The sequence below is a fragment of the Aquarana catesbeiana genome, linkage group LG05 (assembly GCF_042186555.1).
Source record: "Aquarana catesbeiana isolate 2022-GZ linkage group LG05, ASM4218655v1, whole genome shotgun sequence".
NCBI classification, from domain to species: domain Eukaryota; kingdom Metazoa; phylum Chordata; class Amphibia; order Anura; family Ranidae; genus Aquarana; species Aquarana catesbeiana.
This window is the reverse complement of record NC_133328.1, coordinates 124854589-124874421: the sequence shown is the minus strand read 5'-3', so window position 1 is coordinate 124874421 and position 19833 is coordinate 124854589. Positions and strand designations below refer to the sequence as shown.

The following is a 19833-nucleotide window of genomic DNA, read 5'->3' as shown; positions in this document are numbered from 1 at the left end:
AAACAACACTAAGTATTGTAGACTCTCCAAACTTTAGCGTACATAGCTCTAGTTACTTTCTTCCTACTGGAAAGTAAAGTGGTTACTAGAGGTTATGACAATCCTTTGTTCCTTAATAGCTGCTCCTCTGATACCAGGCAGTGAGGCTTAGCCTGGCTATATCCAGGTAATATACTGGGCCTTGAAGTAGTAAATCCTGTTTGAGAGGAAAATGCCAGAATGGCTTGACTGCCATTTGCAGAATTTCGGCCAGAATGGAGTAATCAGAATTACCGACACTCTTTCTTTTTGTATTTTCCTTAATACCAACGGAATTAGCTGGTAAGGGGGGAAGGCATAACCCAGTTGAAAGTCCCAAGGATGTGCTAAGGCATCTATCCCTAGAGAACAGCTGTCTCATGAAGAGTAAAGAACTGAGGGAGCTGTGCATTTTCTTTTGATGCAAACAGGTCCACCTGCGGACGCCCCCCCGTCTCGTGATCAATAAAAAAACTTCTGGATTCAAGCTCCACTCTGCTTCCTGAATTCTTCGCCTGCTCAAAAAGTCTGCCACTGCGTTTAGTGTGCCTTTGAGATGGACCTTTGACCAGGATAGGAAATGATTCTTCGCCCACTCCAGGATTTCTGTTGACAGCAACTGAAGAGCCTTGCTGCTTGTGCCCCCCTGTTTGTTCAGGTATGCTACGGTAGTGGTGTTGTCTGATAAAGTCTGCACATGGAACCCCTGGAGGTTTGGAGAGAAGGCAGCCAATGTCGACTGCCTTAAACGCCCTCCAGTTTGAGGACATTTCTGGACCAAACTCCTTGTGCTAGATTCTGATCCCAGTGGGCTCCCCATCCCCACCTGCTGGTATCTTTTGTCACTCTTCTTTCGGTCGGGAAAGACCATAGTAAGCCAATTTATTGACAAAATTGACTGATTTCTTCACTACCAAAGGCTCCTCTTGACCCTGGTGGGGATCTTTACTTTTGTGTCTAAGGTTTCTGGACTGTGGTCTCATACCCTTAAGAGGAATCTCTGGAGTGGCCTGAAATGGAGCCTCGCCCACTGAATGGCTGGCATCGTTGAGGTTAAGGTTCCCAGGGCTGACATAACCTGACTGATACCTCCTGATTTGTCTGTAGCATAGCTGCTACATTTTTTACCTTGTTTTTCTTCTCTTGCGGAAGGAAGATTCTTTGCTCTACTAAATTTATTTGGTAACCTAGAAACTGAACCTGTTGAGCCGGACTGAAATTTGATTTTTGAAGATTCACCATTCAACCCAAGGCCTCCAAATAACTGTGGGCATTGCTCAGGTCTTCTTGCAGTGTTTCCCTGGAAGGGGCAAAGAAGAGGAGGTCGCTAATATATACGGGATTACTGAAATTCCCTGAAGACGAGAGGGGCGTGGGCTTCCGCCATTACCTTTGTAAAGATTTGTGGGGCCGATGAAAGACCAAGAGGGAGGGCTTTGAATTGTAGATGCAGCACCTCCTGCCCCATATTTACTGCCATCCTGAGGAATTTTTGGGACTGAGAGGCTATAGGAACATGCAGGTATGCATCTCGATCTATGCCATGAAGCACTCCTTGGTGAACAGATTCCTGACAGCAGGGCTGGACTGGGACAAAAATTTGGCCCTGGACTTCACTCAGACCGGCCCACTTTAATTTTGCAAACATGCACAAAAACAGTATATAAAACTATACGCAATTGCGCGATATGGATACTTATTGAGTTTAGGATGGATCTGAGAGAAGCGGTGCGGCCTTTGTATGGGGCATCAGAGCTGCCTGGGGGAAAATTGCTACCTTGCCCCCCCCGGTAGGGTGACCACATTTCCAGACTGCCATTCAGGGACAATTTGGCCAAGGACCAAGGGGGAATGTAGTATCAGGTTTGACGGGGAATTCAGCAGTGGGGGTGATTTGTCAGGTGAATGGCTGGTGCTAGCACTGAAAACATCCCGACACCATGCTTAATATTGTGTCAGGATGATCAAATCACATTATTTCTATTACTACATTGTAATATATAATGAAATAGTTCAACTCACCATAATGCAGAATCAGTGGGAACCCTGAGCTTGTCACTTGCCACCAGATGCAGCATGTCATTTGCCACTGCTGCCTGCCACCAGATGCAGCATGTCATTTGCCACTGCTGCCTGCCACCAGATGCAGCGTGTCACTTTCCACCATTGCCTGCCACCAGATGCTGCGTGTCGCTTGCCACCAGATGCAGTATGTCATATGCCACCAGATGCAGCGTGTCACTTGCCACTGTTGCTTGCCACCAGATTGCAGTGTGTGTCACATGCCGTCAACTGCCACCAGGCGCAGAATGCCAATTGTCACCGTCGCCTGCTGCCACAGAGAAGGCAGGGGGAGAGGGGGGCCAGAGAAAGGGGACAGGGAGAGAGAGAGAGAGGGGGGAAGGGAGTGAGAGGGGGGAGAGAGAAAGAGGGACATGGAAGGTAGGGAGAGGGGGGGGAGAGAGAGAGGGGAGAGGGGCAGAGAGAGGGGGGACAGGGAGTGTGGCAGAGAGAGGGGCCTGGGTCTGGTCAGTGACAGTACTCAGCTCATTCACTTGAATGGTCCAGGGGGGCTTTAATGTGGCTGTCGGCTGCTTGTTTAATCTTCCTGCACCCTCTTGCTCTCCATAGATGCAACTCATGGGCAGGGAGAGAGGGGCGGGAGAAGTAGTGTGTGTCACAAGCTGGCTCAGCATGCTGAACGGAGCTGTGTACTGATCCCCTCTTCTAAGGCAGTTGCATCGAGCCGGCTGTCACCCGCTGCCCACAAGCTGACAACAGGGATGATCTGGAGGATGAAGCAGCAGCGACCGGAGGACTTCAGTCCCTGCCCACCAGCGTGACCTTTCAGACACCTATTGTAGGGGCAGAGCCAAAGGAAGTGCTCCAAAAGCCTGTTGGCTCTCTGCTACAGGTGGTGGGCGGGCTGGCAACAATAAGAAACAGTGAAACACTGAAGCACCCAGCAAGCTCCCACCATCCCGGCCCAATTCACCCCTGAATTGCTGTCTCGGTCCCATTGTAGAAGCGGGCCTGGGCAGTACAGCAGTGTTCAAAATAATGGCTGCGTGGGCCACGCATCCATTATTTTGACAGGCTGTCTGTCACCGAAACCTGCTCACTGAGCCATCAGCCCACCGGTAACTCCCTGTAGTCCCAATGGCCAGTACATGCCTGCCTGACAGTAAAGATCGAGTTCATACGAAATCTTCTGTATAGGACTGACTTGTTTAATGGTTTTAAGTTGAGAATGAGATGGAAACTTCTGAAAAGCTTCCTTACCAGAATGATATGGGAATAGAAACCCTGATGACAATCTTCTGGAGATACCTGAATCACAACCCCCTGTTGCATCAGATCCTTTAACAGGTTGTTTATAGCTAGGAATTTTGTTGTGTCCTTTGGTAGGTTTGTTACAAAGTATCTTTCTAGAGGAGGATCCAAAAACTCTATTTTGTATCCCTGGGACAGCATGCGTAGAATATATTGGTTTTCTGTCATGCTTGCCCAGCGAGGGAGGAATTCTTGAAGCCTTCCTCCCACTGGCAATGAAGAGTCATTGCGTTTTGTTGGTTGGCGCAGGAGGATGGAAAAGGACATTCCCCTCTGCCTTTGCCCTTCTGCGCTGACCAATTACTTTTCTCCTGGGGCTTGCTGCCTTGTTCCTTAGCCATCTGAGGTAGAAAAAAGTCGTTTAGCTGGTTGCGTTTTCTTCTTAATCAGGAAAGATCTCTTTTTGTCAGCTATCCTATCTAGAACTAAATCTAAATGAGGACTGAATAAAAGATCTCCCGTAAATGGAATACCACACAGTTTACTTTCGGAGGCCGCATCCCCTGGCCAGGTCTTCAACACAGAGCTCTCCAGGCTGAGCTAGTTAAGGCTGCAGATCTTGCTGTCATCCTTATCGATTCTGCAGACACATCTGCAATGAAGGCTACAGCCGCTGTCAGGGTTGAGAAAGAATTGAGGATCTCTTGTTTGGGTGAATCTGCTATAATGTGGGCTTTTAGCTTGTTTACCCAGTACTCCATATTTCTAGATAAACAAGTAGTAGCCATAGCCAGCTTGAGATTGCCCATGATGGATTGCCAAGCCATCTTAAAGCGGGGTTCCACCCAAATTTTGAACAATATCTGTATGTATTCTCTTCCTTGCCTAGATGCTGACATGCCGTTTAAAAAAATTTAAATCGCCGTAATTACCTTTTATTTTTCAATTCTTCTTTGCACTTCCTGGTTCTCCTCCCGTGGGAGTAGGCGTGTTTCTAGCCTCTCCCAGGCTCCTGGGAGCTAGTCTCAGGCTTCCCAGGATGCTACTGAGCATGTGCGGGAACGAGCAGTGAATGCTGGGAGCACAGCATTCACCACATCCAGGAAATAAATGCTTGTGGGCTTCAAATGCCCACAATGAAGATGGAAACTGCCTGCAGAGAATAATAAGTTATTCTTTGCGACGAAATCTGACACAGGCGGACATATTACACACAATATGTGAGTATGTAATGCTGAGAAGAAAAGTTTGTGAATGAACTAAAAAAAAAAAAAAACGATAGATAGGTGGACCCCCGCTTTAAGTTGCTGATCCATCCTTTTGTCCATGGGATCTTTCAGTATTCCCATGTCCTTAAATGCCAGGTCAGTTTATCTGGATACTTTATCTGGAAAAGGCTGCATCGAGTTTAGGAACCTTATTCCAAAGTGCCGCTGGGTCTTCATCAAAAAGAAAACGCCTTTTATGTGCTCTTGGGAAAAAAGGCTCTCTCTGGTTCTGCCCATTCTTTTTTAATGCCTCAGAGATTACTGAATGTACTGCAAAAGTGCGACTTTTTGGCTCACCAAGTCCTGCGTACATTTGGTCATGAAGAGATAATTCTTTTTTCTCTTCGCCTAAGCCCAATGTGGCATAAACTGCCGTTAACAGACCATCTACTTGTTCTAAAGACAGTTTGTATTTTGAGGGCGCATCTTCTGCCCCTTCCTCCTCCTCTGAATCCTCTTTGGAACGAGAGGGGGAATGTCCCCTCTTGGGTAGGAGGACCAACCTCAGCCTCCACCATCAGGATTAACTGAGCCCTGAGGGGATCCTAAGGTAGACGGCTGACTCAGGGATGGATTTGTGAGAGAACAGTGAAAAGATTGAATGGTATCCGGCTCTCTTAACTGATGCGATTAAATCGCTGCATGCAGAAGAAGCTTCTTCCTTCACCAGGGAGTCAATGCATATTTGACAGAGTCTTCTTCCAACCCTCAGGCAACTTTGCTTTACATGAAGGGCATTTCCTTTTGACCGCCATGTCAGAGCTTCTAGCCTGTCATAATGACAAAAAACACACATACATCCCAGTGAGTCATCCTAACTCTTCAACAGGCTTACCACAGGTGCACAGGAAAAATAACTGAAAGTTCCATATGCCCAGACAGGCCCAGGCCACCAGGGGGAAGACAAAAAAAAAATGGAGGGACCCTACAGTAAACAGGGCAGTACATACATGCACCCTTTACCTGGGTCTTGCTAGTGACTGTCTCATTTGCTGTTGCAGCGGTCTGTGGCTAGAACGTCGGTTCCAGACTCAGCGCCACTGTACTAGACCAGAACCGGAAATAGTCACCAGACTTGCTCCTCCGTGCTTCTTCCGGCATAGCGTCACTGTGCGCCTGCTCTACGAGCGCCGCCCCTTGCCGGATACCTCACTTCCGGCTGGGCGAGAATCTCTGCCCACCACAAGATAGCGGCGGCCTGCACTCCACGCAAGCGGATGGGTCTGTATAAAAAAAAAAAAAAAACATCCCTCTGCCAGCCTCGCGGCCACCTAGACACGTTAGAACAGTACAGGCTCTCCCCGAGCTAAAGAGGGAGAAGCCCATACTTTAGCCACCTCCGGATGCGGTATGGGAGGAACGGGCACTCTGGGGAAAAAAAAGGTAATGGTGGAGCAGGAAGCCTGGTCTCTCAGGACAGCACGCAAGAGCTCCTGACTCCCCACTAGGTGTTCCCCTGCCAGAGGAAACACAAAAACTGACGAGGTGTGGGGAGAAGCCTCCTTTTTGGTTTGGTGGAAGTTGGTGTTTCCTGTGGTGAATTGGGAGGAGCCACTCTCTCAGGTGCCGTCCTGAAAGACGTTTAGGGAAAAACTATTCTGTGGTCATATGAATTGAAATTTGAAATTATTTTTCGCAACCACGAGCACTGCGTTCTCCGGACTAAAGAGGAGAGGGACCTTATGGCTTGTTATTGGTATTCAGTTCAAAAGCCTGCATATCTGATGATATGGGGGTGTATTAGTGTGTATGGAATGGGCAGCTTGCACATCTGGAAAGACACCATCAGTGCTCAAAAATATACCCAGGTTTTAGAGCAGCATATGCACCCATCCAGACGACATTCTTTTCAGAATGCCTTCGCCTTGCGTATTTCAGCAGGACAATGCTAAACCGAATACTGCATCTATGACAACAGCATGGCTTCGTAGTAGCAGAGTCTGGGCGCATAACTGGCCTGTCTGCTGTCCAGACCTTTCACCAATTGAAAACATTTGCCTCATCTTGAAACAAAAAAATATGACAAAGACAACCGAGGACTGTTGAGCAGTTAGAATCCTATAACAGGGAAGAATGGGACAACATTCCTCTTCCAAAACTTCAGAAATTGGTCTCCTCAGTTCTCAGATGTTTACGGAGTGTTAATAAAAGGAAAGGCGATGCTACACCTTGGTAAACATGGCCCTTTCCCAGCTTTTTTGAGACATGTTAAAATTACCTTATTTTTTCCATTAAATAGTACATTTTTTCAGTTTAAACATTTGATGTTTTCTATTATCTGTTGTTAATAAAATATGGGTTTATGAGATTTGCAAATTATTGTACTGTTTTTATGTAGGTTTCACAGTGCCCCAACTTTGGAATTGGGTTTGTACTTCAAGGAGTTCTATCGCCACAGCATACAGTTTCATTTTAGATCATCAGCATTGTAATAATACAAACAATAGTTATTTCACAATCCAATATATGCTTACTTAAAAAAAAAAAAATCTTTTTGTGTGGCAAGTTCTGCTTGTATGCTGGCCATCTCATTCCATGACTTCCTGGATTCCCTGCATGCTTTGCAGCTTCTCCTCTGCCTTTTAACTTTCAATTTGTAAGACTTTTGTGTCCCATGGTACCTTGCTGCCTGCAAGGAATGATTCCTGTACTGACCCACCACCTGAAACCCCTTCTCTCAGCTCCGCTGTAGTTCAGAAGGTAGGCTCTGTGAAATATGTGACCCATCAGTGCAATACTCACAGCGCATAGTGATTACGTGTCACAGAATTCAAGGAAATAAATATGTTGGGTTCTTCACAAAGTAAAAAGTAAGCTAGAAAAATTGAAATAAAATGTGGAAATTTTAAATATGATTTTACATTTTGACCGCAGATACTGTATCCCTGTACCTTCTGCCTGGTTAAATATTGCTAAAATCTAATTGCATTCTAGTACGGGGTCGGCAACTCGTCGATGGCGAGCTACCTATCGACCGCCGACAGGTAGCTCGCGAACACGTCCCAGAGTTGCCGCCCTGGTCTTCTCTTGAGCTCTGTGCGTGTGCGGGGCAGGCGCATGGGCACCTAATCCTAGGCTGTAGGGGAAGTCCCCGCCCCTTGCATATGTGCAGCTGCAGGGCAGGGGAAGCCTCCGAAATCACTCGGGCGGATTCGGCTCTTCTCCGTGCACGCCTGAGCTCTTTCTCTTCCACGGTCATGCCCACTGGCCCTCCTCCCCAATCCAAGGGCCTTGTGGGTGATACCAGGACATGAAGGTTTTCAACTGCACCTTCCCCGCGCTACTCTGCATTGAAAAAAAAATTGTGTTCTCCATACACCTCAGCCCTCCTGCACCCCCACCCCCCTGATGGCCTCCTGCACACTCACCCCTCTGATGCCCTCCTGCACCCCCACCCCCCTGATGCCCTCCTGACACTCAGCCCCCCCTTAAAGCCCTCCTGACACACAGCCTCCCTGACACTCCAGCCCTTCTAATGCCGCAGCACCATGCCCAGCTGTCCTGATCCCACTGTACCCTCCTGACCTTTCAAGTACTGTGCTCTCCTGACCCCCCTGCACCATGCCCCCCCTGACCCCCCCTATACCTTGCCCTCCTGACCCCAGTACTACCCACCTCTGTACACTGCTCTACCTACTACTGATTTCTGTAGGCTGCATTACCTCTTTATGCTGACCTCTGTAGACTGCCCTACATCCTACTGACCACTGTACGCTGCCCTACATACTACTGACCTCTGTACATTGCCCTACATACTACTGACCTCTCTACGCTGACCTCTGTACACTGCCCTACATCCTGCTGACCTCTGTATGTTGCCCTATCTACTATTGACCTCTGTATGCTGCCCTACCTACTACTGACCTCTGTACGCTGCCCTACCTACTACATGCTACTGAATTTAAAGTGACATTAGTTTTAGTCAAGTTTTCTAGGTTTTCTTCATGCCATCAACATTTAATTGAGGGGCTTGCTAGGAAATTTCTTTAAAAAAAAAAAAGGGGGGGGGGGGGGGCGCTGCACTCCGGTGATCTTTGATCTCTTTAATGTTGACAATGTAGATCTAGATCTCTCAAAGGTTGCCTACCCCTGTTCTAGTTTATTTGTTTCTCCTGATCGCTACCATTGTGTATGCACTTGTAATAGGGACATTAGATTGGAAGGACTGGATCGGAGGAAGGCACTGTGGAAATGTCAGCACTATAAAAACAAGTAAAATACATGTTTGGAGGATAATATGAAATCATTTCACAATGTAGTTAGACATATTTGTTTTTATTCAAAATAAGATTACAGGAAGAAACTGTGCAAACCAAATGCATTTAGCAAGTTACATTTATTATAATTTATTGATGCTAAATGAAAAAGAAAAGAAAAGAGTTTTATACATTGCCAAGCCATATGTATTATCTTTGTATAAATTATTATAATTAGACATTCAGTTCTTTAATATTTCAGCAAGCAGTAATTACGAGATTTTCCACTTTGGTAGCAAACTCTGCTACCTCTGAGTAACCCATCAATGCCTGCCATCAGTCAATTCCTGCAGTTTCCTAAAAAGCCTTAGCTTAAACTGGCTATAACATAGCAGAATTGTATTTGAAATTCTTCCTTTTAAGAACGTTTATTCAATTTTCCAATCCTTAGTAAATAAATCGTTGTTCGTTTTTGACCAAAGCAACGAGAAAATTTGAAGAAGCAGAACCACAGTGTATGTGGTTTTCATTCGGGTAATTATATTAATTCCAAAATTGAATGCTAAAAGCAAATGAAATGTTGAAGTACTTTCACGTGACATTCATCCAGTCACTGAATGTACAAAAGAATTTCTGCATGAATGTTGGTATAAATATTCATATGAACGTTTCCTGGAAAATTTACTAGTGTAGGAGTCCAGCTTTAACTGGATGTGCAAAATTTTCCCAAAGTGACTTCTCTCAAAACCGCCATCTATCCTTATATACTAAAAATGTTTTACATTATTGATATTGTTACACATACATGTAAGCAGATCCTTTTAAAAGGATTACCGTATTTATCGGCGTATAACACGCACTTTTTTCCTCTTAAAATCAGGGGAAAGTCGCAGGTGCGTGTTATACGCCGATCCCCTGCGATCGGATAGCTCCGCTCGGGACTACGAGTGGAACCGAAAGTGAACGAGCGGCGCCATTTTCAAATCGCGGTCGGCGATTTTGAAGCCCACAAAGCAGGGACAGGGGAAAGAAAGGCTGCACTGGGGCAAGGCTGCACTGAGAAGGCTGCACTGACATGGCTGCACTGACATGGCTGCACTGGGGAAGGCTGCACTGACATGGCTGCACTGGGAAGGCTGCAATGATGGGCATTTAAATGTAAGTTTTTTCCCTTCAACTTCCCTCCTAAAAGTTTTTTTTTCCTTAAAATTCCCTCCTAAATTGGGGTGCGTGTTATACGCCGATAAATACGGTAGTTTGATGAATCTGATGGTATCTTTTACCAAATCACAGCCCAGCAGACTATAAAATCATTTACACTTTGCTAGTTGTCTAAAAAAACTAGTGGGGCTGAGCAGAATTCAGAAGACAACTACTTGTACCGCTCTCTCTTAGGACTCACTTTCAGAAATCTCTAGCTCACAGCACACATTATGGTTGCTTCCAGTATGTGTAGATGAAGAATCAACTTTTTTATAATTGCCTCTAGAAGATAAGCACTAAAAGAGGATGTGCTATGCCAGACATCGCCCACCATTACTGAAACAAATGACACAAAATTAAAAGACATGCAGCATTCTATCACAGGAATGTTATTCCCTATTAGGCTCACTCATAACTTTAACAGCTAAAGAATTAAAAAGAAGGAGGCTTTTAAATGTACAAAGTATAGAGCAATCTCAGCACAGACCTGAGACATACAGATGAAATCTTCTACTATAAAGTTACATTACAAGAGATGAACAAAGGACTCCAGCAGTTTATACACAGCTAGGTACATTGCAGTGCAGTTGTGTACAGTGCAGGCTGGAGTTGTTGCTTTAAGCATTTGTTTTCTTTTTTTAAAAGGTAATCTTCTCACCATGCTACACTTTATACACCAAGCAGAACAGGCCTATTCAAAATTGAGGACATTGCCATCAAAATGTGTCTGGACGTGACGCTCGAATGCTTGCTGATCGCAGTCCAGAGGAAACTGCTCATTGCACATAGGACATACTTTCCAGTGACTCTCCACGTGCTCCTCAAAGTGGCTCTGATTGTAGTTGGGTGGAAACACCATAGTGCACAGTGGACACTTCCTCTGCATGGCATATCTTAAACAGAGAATCATTGTACATCAATAAATTACAGACATATAAAAAAATAATTTGCAATCAGCCGATTCTGTGTATTTGTACACACACACAGGCAGAAATTAGTTATACATGCATACTGCTATTAAAAGGCAGACATTCATAGGTAATTGTATTGAGTAGCAGGGAATATGAGAATGCCTAGTTTCTATTAAGAAATGGCGATTCTGTGTGACAAACATGCAGCTGCAAGCACATGGAGATACTACTGCACTGCATACAGTGGGAATGACCTTATACTGACACATGTGCACACTGTGACCATTTTAACAGGGCTTGCATGGGGGCACTCCTAGCACTTGCAGTTGGCCAATGTGCTCCTTATCACAGGCAGAGATTTTCAATACCCTGGACGATTTCCATGACAATTTAAAAATTGTCCTTTTCACCTTTGAATAACAGAAAACTGGCCTTATCCACTCCACAGGACATCTGTGAAAGCTATGTTCATGTATATGTAGGAGCTGAGCAGATGGGTAGAGGTTCACCTCCCGGCAGGACAATGACCCTAAGCATACAGCCAGAGCTACAATGGAATTGCTTAGAATAGATCAAAGCAATTTCATGTGTTAGAATAGCCCAGCCAAAGTCCAGACACAAATCCAATTGAGACTCTGTGGCAAGACTTGAAAATTGCTGTTCACAGATGCTCTCCATCCAATCTGACAGAGCTTGAGCTATTTTGCAAAGAAGAATGAGCAAAAATGTCACTCTCTAGATGTTCAAAGCTGGTAGAGACATCCCCAAAAAGACTTGCAGCTGTAATTACAGCAAAGGGTGGTTCTACAAAAGACTCAGGGGGGCTGAATACAAATGTACGCCACACTTTTCACATATTTATTTGTAAAAAAAATTGAAAACCATTTATCATTTTCCTTCCACTTCACAATTATATGCCACTTTGTGTTGGTCTATCTCTATCACATAAAATCCCAATAAAACACATTAACATTTTTGGTTGTAACATGACAAAATGTGGAAAATTTCAAAAAGGTTCGAATACTTTTTCAAGGCACTGTACTTATAGTATATAATTAGCAGCTTGTTACCTTGGATCAAAGCAGAAACCAGATTGCTCTTGTCCAGGGAAGCTGGGAGGCTCCTCATTCAACTGAAAGTTCATGTCATCATCCTGGGGACGGGTAAAGGTATAAAAATCATTTTTTGGCGTATACCTGTTATATGCTAGGCTTTCAAATAACTTTTGTTTTTGTGGCACAATGTAAGTTCGCAGCCAGATGAGCCAATCTCTCTGCAGTATGACACAAATCTACCATGGATCATACAATTTGGCATATACATATTTACTGAGAATGAAGCACTATAGTTTGTTTAGAAATTTGTCTGAACTTTATTTTTGAACATGCCAGATCTGTGCCTTTAATTGCAAACATGGTGATCACTTTTATTGTATGAGAATTAATGCTATTTTTGAACAATTTTAAAGTGATTGTAAACCCTCGCCTTGTAAAACAACCCATTCAGTTTAAAATAGAAAAACGCAAAAAAAAAATTGTGTGTACATAAAAAAAAAAAAAAAAAAAAAAAACACCAAACATTATAAATGCCTTTTTTTCCTTCTTGCCTAGGTTCACACTGAGTGCTGGAATGAAATTTCCGCGTGCCAGTCATGATTTCGATAACGATTTCAGAGATATCTGTGTGGGTTTCTGCACAGATGTCAATGGAAATCGCATTCCGAAATCACCAAAAGTAGTACAGAAACTACTTTTGGGAATCGGTCCGGCACCGCACCGATTCAGACGCTGCCATTGCCGGCAATTGCCGCCAATTTGACATGTCAAATCACATCAATGTGAACCAGGGCTGAATAAGTGATCATATTTCCTCTGTTCTCAGATGCATAAAAGCTTGGGGGGAGGAGAAACAGCAGCACACGGAGATTCCCAATGAAAGGCTGGGCAGGGGGGGGTGTCAGGACAAGTTCATTTATAGGAGGAGCCTACACAGAGTTCCCAGCATAGCTAGAGAACCAAGATGTGCTCTCCTGCTTAATGTGGTCAGTTTTTAATAGGAGAGCCGAGGGACTGACAGGAACACTGGGAATTTCACATAAAGGAAGCAATGCAAAGAGAATAGGATATTTTCTCATGCAAGTACATAGTACAGCAGCCACATATCAGTTTTACTGCACCCTGCATTATATACCTTCCCTATTACAGACTACTCTATCAAGGTTTAGTGCTGTAAATTCCCCTTTATAAACAAGTGTGCAATAATATGTTAGAAATAACACTACATTATAATATGTGGGCTAGTACAAATGGCTGGGCATGGCAATGGCATCTGTGTATATTAATGTGCTATCAATAACATATGTGGAATGTGGCACATTACTTCATGAGACATAAAGGAATATACTGTATATGTTGGTAGAATTTTTGTGCAGTATGTGGTGGCACTTGATATACATCGAAAGAGGTAATGGTGGTTTAACAAGAAAATAGTGTGGCCTTGTAGCACCCCAAGCCAGCAGATTTAGAAAAACTTGCTGGGCATTATAAATGTGTGGAGGAGGGAGGCCCTGCTTTGGTTGTAGTAATGGATTGTATATACATGTCTTTGAGTTGAACAGCAGCTCATTACACCCAATGGGAGGAATTCAACAAAGTAATGACACTTCTTTTGGTGTGGCCCCCTTTTATATGGTCTGCGCCAAATTCATGAAAGCTGTGTTCCAGTTTCTGTAATGGTACCAACATGTGCACCAGATTAAAGTAGTTCTTCCCACTGCCACTTTCAGAATCCATTGCTATGGCTGTGACAGAGTATAACAGAATTACCACCAGTTTGCAGATGGAGGCATTTAAGATCAACTCCGAGTTGGCGTACAGGGGACACACCAGTGACCAGAGTTGGGCATATGTCCTGGGAAGGTGCCATTATGTGACACCTCCTTGTACAGAACTTTAGGTTTCTAGGATGCCAGCGACAGCTGACTTCCTAGCAATCGATAAACTCATCCCAAGCCCCAATCATTTGTCAACTGGGAGATTATCTGTCCACAAAGGGATGAGGATGCTGGTGACATTGTCCAAATATAACAATGACCATATTTGGACATGAGCATCACCAGTATCCCTGCCTCTTTGCTTACTTTTTGTGGTCTGCTGGTGAATCTCCCAGCCAACAGCTGAATGGAGAGGAGTCATCCATTGCAGTTATGCTGTCAGCTGCCCAGCCGACGGTGTCTTAGCTAAAAAGGAGCTGAACCCACTTACACAGCCATTTGGGAAAAATAACTAAATAATCAAACTGACTCTGAAGACTGGGAGAAAGCTTTCATTTTCTCACAAACTTTCTAAAGCCAGTAGAGCCCAAGTAAAATAACTTTAAAATCCTCACTAGGTGGTACAGATGTCCACATATTTTTCTATCCATCTCTTCTGGATGAGTGTTGGCGATGTCAGGATCCTGGTGACAATATGACCCACATTTGATCAAAATGTCTCCCAGTTTCTAGAAACCTATTCTAAATATCTATTTTAGAGTATAGAGTATAAGGGACAGCTATCATGAACAAACCTCAAATTACGCTCATCTATGGATCCATAAAATTTGCCAAAAGGATGTCCATCATTTTTTCTTTAACTGCAGCCAGATCGGTCAACCCTTGCCACTGCCAATCTCCCCCAATTCCTACCTTAACAGAATGGGCAGTGATATCAATGGACTGTATTCCTTAACTCAGTGAAATCTGTAGTTATGGCATCTTCCGATGGATACAAAAAAACATGGGAGCCGTGGATGGATGGGGGAGTTTGTTTTAAATAATAAAAATGATTTAAATAGCGTTTTTGATTTGTGGTGCTCAGGTGCAGTGTAGTGCAACTTTAAGATGCCCATGATAAGCTGCCTCTGTTGCTCAAGACCGATGTTATAAGATAGGAGACAGCAGTTCCTATTGAATACATTTTTGAGAAGTCAGATTGCTGTACCTCACAGCATAGAGATTTGCCCTGTAACTGCCAGCTGTGTCTGAGCCCCCAATTTATAATTTAGCGGGTAAAATCACTTCCAATGATTGTGATGTCAGCCATTCCTAGATGATTGGACAGGATATGTCCTGTTCATTATCATACCTCCGAATGAATGGCTGCTTCTTCTCACCATTACAAGGAGGAGGACTATGAGGCAGGTCTACATTAACTGCATGGAATTCTGAAGAATGTGAAACACAAATCAATCTTGGCAAAGAAAATCAAACGTTGACAAGAAACAATGTCATCAAGAAGGATTTGTGTGGGTTTGTAAGGAATAAAGCACAAAGCTAAACAATATTCAATCACAGCAGCGTGTAAATGTGTGTATAGGTAAGTGGTGTCACATCCCAACTCTCCCTCTTCCCCAGGCAGCTGACATGAGCGGCCCAGCAGTGAGTGATGTGTACATGGAGCTCTAGGCAGCCAAGCATGTCACTCGTGTCCGCTGCACTGAGCTGCATCACTTAAATTGTCCTGTCAGGACAAGGCTGCAGCATATCATCGGCCCTGTCAGCTGTGCTTTTGTTTCAGCAGCACTAACACACAAATTTATCTGCAGAGCACTGATGGGCATCATGGCCAGCAAAGGGAACTCCATGTCATTAGACTGGAAAGGCTACTTATACAGCATCAATTTTCAATGTTAGTTAATAGATTTATAAAATAAGTGTATTAAAGAAGATTACCAAAACAATGTTTTATATAAAACCTCTTATGCTTTAGAGAAATTGCATAAAAAGAAAAAAAAACACTTAGAACTACCAACTGAAAAAAAATTTAATATTTAATAAGTGTGCTGAACTCCCCAATAGAACAAATTAATTCAAAGGAGAAGTTTGTGGTATGTAAAAAAATACACACACATATTCACCTCTATGCTTGCTGCTGGATCAGTGTGATGTTGGAGCTGTCCCCCACCGACTCTAAGAAGTGAGCGATCACATGACCACAAATCACTCAGTTCTCTTGTCAGATTTGAGCAGAAAGCGGTGACTGGCAGTTCCCACTCTCTGCTCTCCAACACTCACTGGAGTGGTTGGCTCTGGCACTGAGAGACTGAGCTAGCTACCAATCAGGCATCTGGGTGAATCCCAACAATACGGTCAGGATCCTTCCAGACCCTGGAGCAGCACTGTGATATCAGCCTCCAGTGGGCTTTAGCCTGCTGTTAGCTGATTCTCGGTCACAGTAGAGCAAAAGTAAGTGCACCCCTGTGACCCACTAGAGAAGTACACTACTGTGCAAACAGACAGGTTTAAAAAAATAACATACCAAATAATAAGCTGCGCTATAAATTGAAATCATCAAAAAAACCCTTACAGGTTTGTGTGGATACACATATGTGCATATATACAGTATCACATTAACATTCCCTATCACCAGTGATATGTGCAAAAAAAAAGGGAAAAAAACACAAACAGTGACAAATATATGTGGCTAAATGCCAAGAAATAAAACAAAAATATGATATGAAGAATATTGTAAAAAATGAAGTCCACTCAAATGGACCAAAATAAAAATACAAAGTCCACTATTATAGACAGTCCTCCGGGGGGTGACTTAATGTTCCTCTATAAACGGTGACATGCAATTCCGAAACTGGAGGTGGTATGTGTTGGGGTACAATACAGAAAGTGCCTTCACCACGAGAAATGCTGCCGCTTACCAGCTCCCTAGATCTCTTTTTACGGAGATCTAACGTGCCTTTGGCTTCTACCCCAGCCTCGGGTCTTTCGGCAGCTGTCAGCGCTAAGAGGATTCCCCACGGTTTCAGCATGAAATGTCATCTCATATGGCAAGCAAGCGTTCATAGGCCGTGAAATGACAAAAAGCTTCCATAGTGCATTACGTTTATAAAAGGTTTATTAGAATAAAAAAATGTTGCACTTACAATTATGCATTGTACCCCAACACATACCACCTCCAGTTTCGGAATTGCATGTCACCGTTTATAGAGGAACATTAAGTCACCCCCCGGAGGACTGTCTATAATAGTGGACTTTGTATTTTTATTTTTGTCCATTTGAGTGGACTTCATTTTTTACAATATTCTTCATATCATATTTTTGTTTTATTTCTTGGCATTTAGCCACATATATTTGTCACGGTTTGTGTTTTATTCCCTTTTTGTTTGCACATATCACTGGTGATAGGGAATGTTAATGTGATACTGTATATATGCACATATGTGTATCCACACAAACCTGTAAGGGTTTTTTTTGATGATTTCAATTTATAGCGCAGCTTATTATTTGGTATGTTATTTTTTTAAACCTGTCTGTTTGCACAGTAGTGTACTTCTCTAGTGGGTCACAGGGGTGCACTTACTTTTGCTCTACTGTGACCGAGAATCAGCTAACAGCAGGCTAAAGCCCACTGGAGGCTGATATCACAGTGCTGCTCCAGGGTCTGGAAGGATCCTGACCGTATTGTTGGGATTCACCCAGATGCCTGATTGGTAGCTAGCTCAGTCTCTCAGTGCCAGAGCCAACCACTCCAGTGAGTGTTGGAGAGCAGAGAGTGGGAACTGCCAGTCACCGCTTTCTGCTCAAATCTGACAGAGAACTGAGCGATTTGTGGTCATGTGATCGCTCACTTCTTAGAGTCTTAGAGTCGGTGGGGGACAGCTCCAACATCACACTGATCCAGCAGCAAGCATAGAGGTGAATATGTGTGTGTATTTTTTTACATACCACAAACTTCTCCTTTGAATTAATTTGTTCTATTGGGGAGTTCAGCACACTTATTAAATATTTTTAATATATTAAGGGTTTTTTTTTTATGATTTCAATTTATAGCGCAGCTTATTATTTGGTATGTTATTTTGAATGCGTGTGTCTTGCATTTGTTAGTTGCAGCTTTTTTTGCCACAGTATTCAAGTTGAATCTTATACACAAGATCACTTTTTGGGATAGCGCAGTAAAAACATTTTTGGAGTTTAAGGTTTAAAAAAATGCTGTAAATTAAGAATGCGTTATGAAAATAGAAGTGTTGATTATTTTTTTTTATTCATTTTTTTTAGCAAAATACCACCCTTTGCCTTCAAAACAGCATCAATTTTTCTAGGTACACTTGCATACAGTTTTTAAAGAAACTCGGCAGACAGGTTGTTCCGAACATGTTGGAGAACTAACCACAGATCTTCTGTGAATGTAGGCTGTCTCAAATCCATCTGTCTCTTCATGTAACCCCAGATAGACTCAACGATGTTGAGATCAGGGCTCTGTTGGGGCCACACTATCACTTCCAGGACTCCTTGTTATTCTTTACACTGAAGATAGTTCTTAACCACTTCAGCCCCAGAAGGATTTACCCCCTTCCTGACCGGGCCATTTTTTGAGATATGGCACTGCGTCACTTTAACTGACAATTGGGAGGTCAAGTGGCAATGTACCCAAACAAAATTTATGTCCTTTTTTTCCCACAAATAGAGCTTTCTTTTGGTGGTATTTGATCAACGCTGCGTTTTTTATTTTTTGCGCTATAAACAAAAAAAGACCAGCAATTTAGAAGAGAAAAACAAACAAAAAAAACAATATTTTTTAAATTTTTGCTATAAAAAATATCTCAAATAAAAAAAAAACAAAACAAAAAAAAAACATTTTCTACCTCAGTTTAGGCCGATATATATTCTTCTACATATTTTTGGTTAAATAAAAAAAAAAAATATATCGCAATAAGCATATATTGATTGGTTTGCACAAAAGTTATAGTGTCTACAAAATAGGGGATATATTTATGGCATTTTTATTATATTTTTTTTTTTACTAGTAATGCCGGTGATCTGTGGTTTTCATTGAGACTGCAACATTGCGGTGGACAGATCGGACCCTTTTGACATTTTTTTGGGACCGCTGACATTTATACAGTGATCAGAGCTATAAATAGACACTGGTTACTGTATAAATGTCACCGGCAGGGAAGGGGTTAACACTAGGGGGCGATCTAGGGGTTAAATGTGTTCCCTCAGTGAGTTCTAACTGTAGGGGGGATGGGACTGCCTGGGGGAGGAGACCGATCTTTGTTCTTATATACTAGGAACACACAATCTGTCTCCCCTCCTGTGTGTTTAGACACATCGCGGCCACCGGGCACATGCATCCACTCCTCAGTGACGCGGAGAGTGTGCGTGCCCCCCTATACCCCTAAAGCAGCCGCTGTACAGCTACAAAGATTTGCGCAGGGGAGCCATTCTGCCTCCGTCAAACGATGGCGGGCAAGAGGTTAATGACATTGGCTATATGTTTGGGGTCATTGTCCTGCTGTAGGATATATTTGGGGCCAACCACATGCCTCCCTGATGGCATGGCATGATGGATAAATATCTGCCTGTATTTCTCAGCATCGAAGACACCACTGATCGGGCAACACTGAAATAAAGAAGACGCAGTGGTCGGCCAAGAAAACTTGATGCAGCAGATGAAAAACACATCATGGTTACTTCCCTTCAACATTGGAAGATGTCCAGCATTGCCATCAACACAGAACTGGTGGAAACCAGTGGGACCCAGGTACACCCATCTACTGTCCACAGAAGTCTGGCCATGGGTGGCCTTCATGGAAAAATTGCATCCAAAAAGCCATACCTCTGACATGGAAACAAGATTAAGCACCTCAACTATGCACACAACTGGGGTGCAGAAAAGTGGCAGCAGGTGCTCTGGACTGATGAGTCAAAATTTTAAATATTTGGCTGTAGCAGGAGGCAGTTTGTTCACCAAGGGGCTGGAAAACTGTACAATAATGAGTCTGCAGGCAACAGTGAAGCATGGTGGAGGTTCCTTGCAGGTTTGGGGCTGCATCTCTGCAAATGAAGTTGGAGATTTTGTTAGGATCAATGTTGTTCTCAATGCTGAGAAATACAGGCAGATAACTATCCATCATCCCATACCATCAGGGAGGCGTGTGATAACCACCAAATTTATTCTACAGTAGGAC

At 43.5% G+C, this 19833-nt stretch overlaps 1 protein-coding gene across 2 annotated transcripts in view; it reads right to left on the bottom strand.

The window, feature by feature from the left end:
- Nucleotides 1–8818: 8818 nt before the first annotated feature.
- Nucleotides 8819–19833, bottom strand: part of TAX1BP1 (Tax1 binding protein 1) — a 203629-nt gene continuing 192614 nt past the window's right edge. For both annotated transcript variants that reach the window (XM_073630158.1, XM_073630159.1), the window contains exons 17-18: nucleotides 11940–12022; nucleotides 8819–10851 (exon numbers count right to left, since the gene is read on the bottom strand). In XM_073630158.1, the coding sequence (XP_073486259.1) occupies nucleotides 10650–10851; nucleotides 11940–12022 (285 nt within the window). In that variant the 3' untranslated portion in view covers nucleotides 8819–10649. The remainder of the gene's footprint in view (nucleotides 10852–11939; nucleotides 12023–19833) is intronic.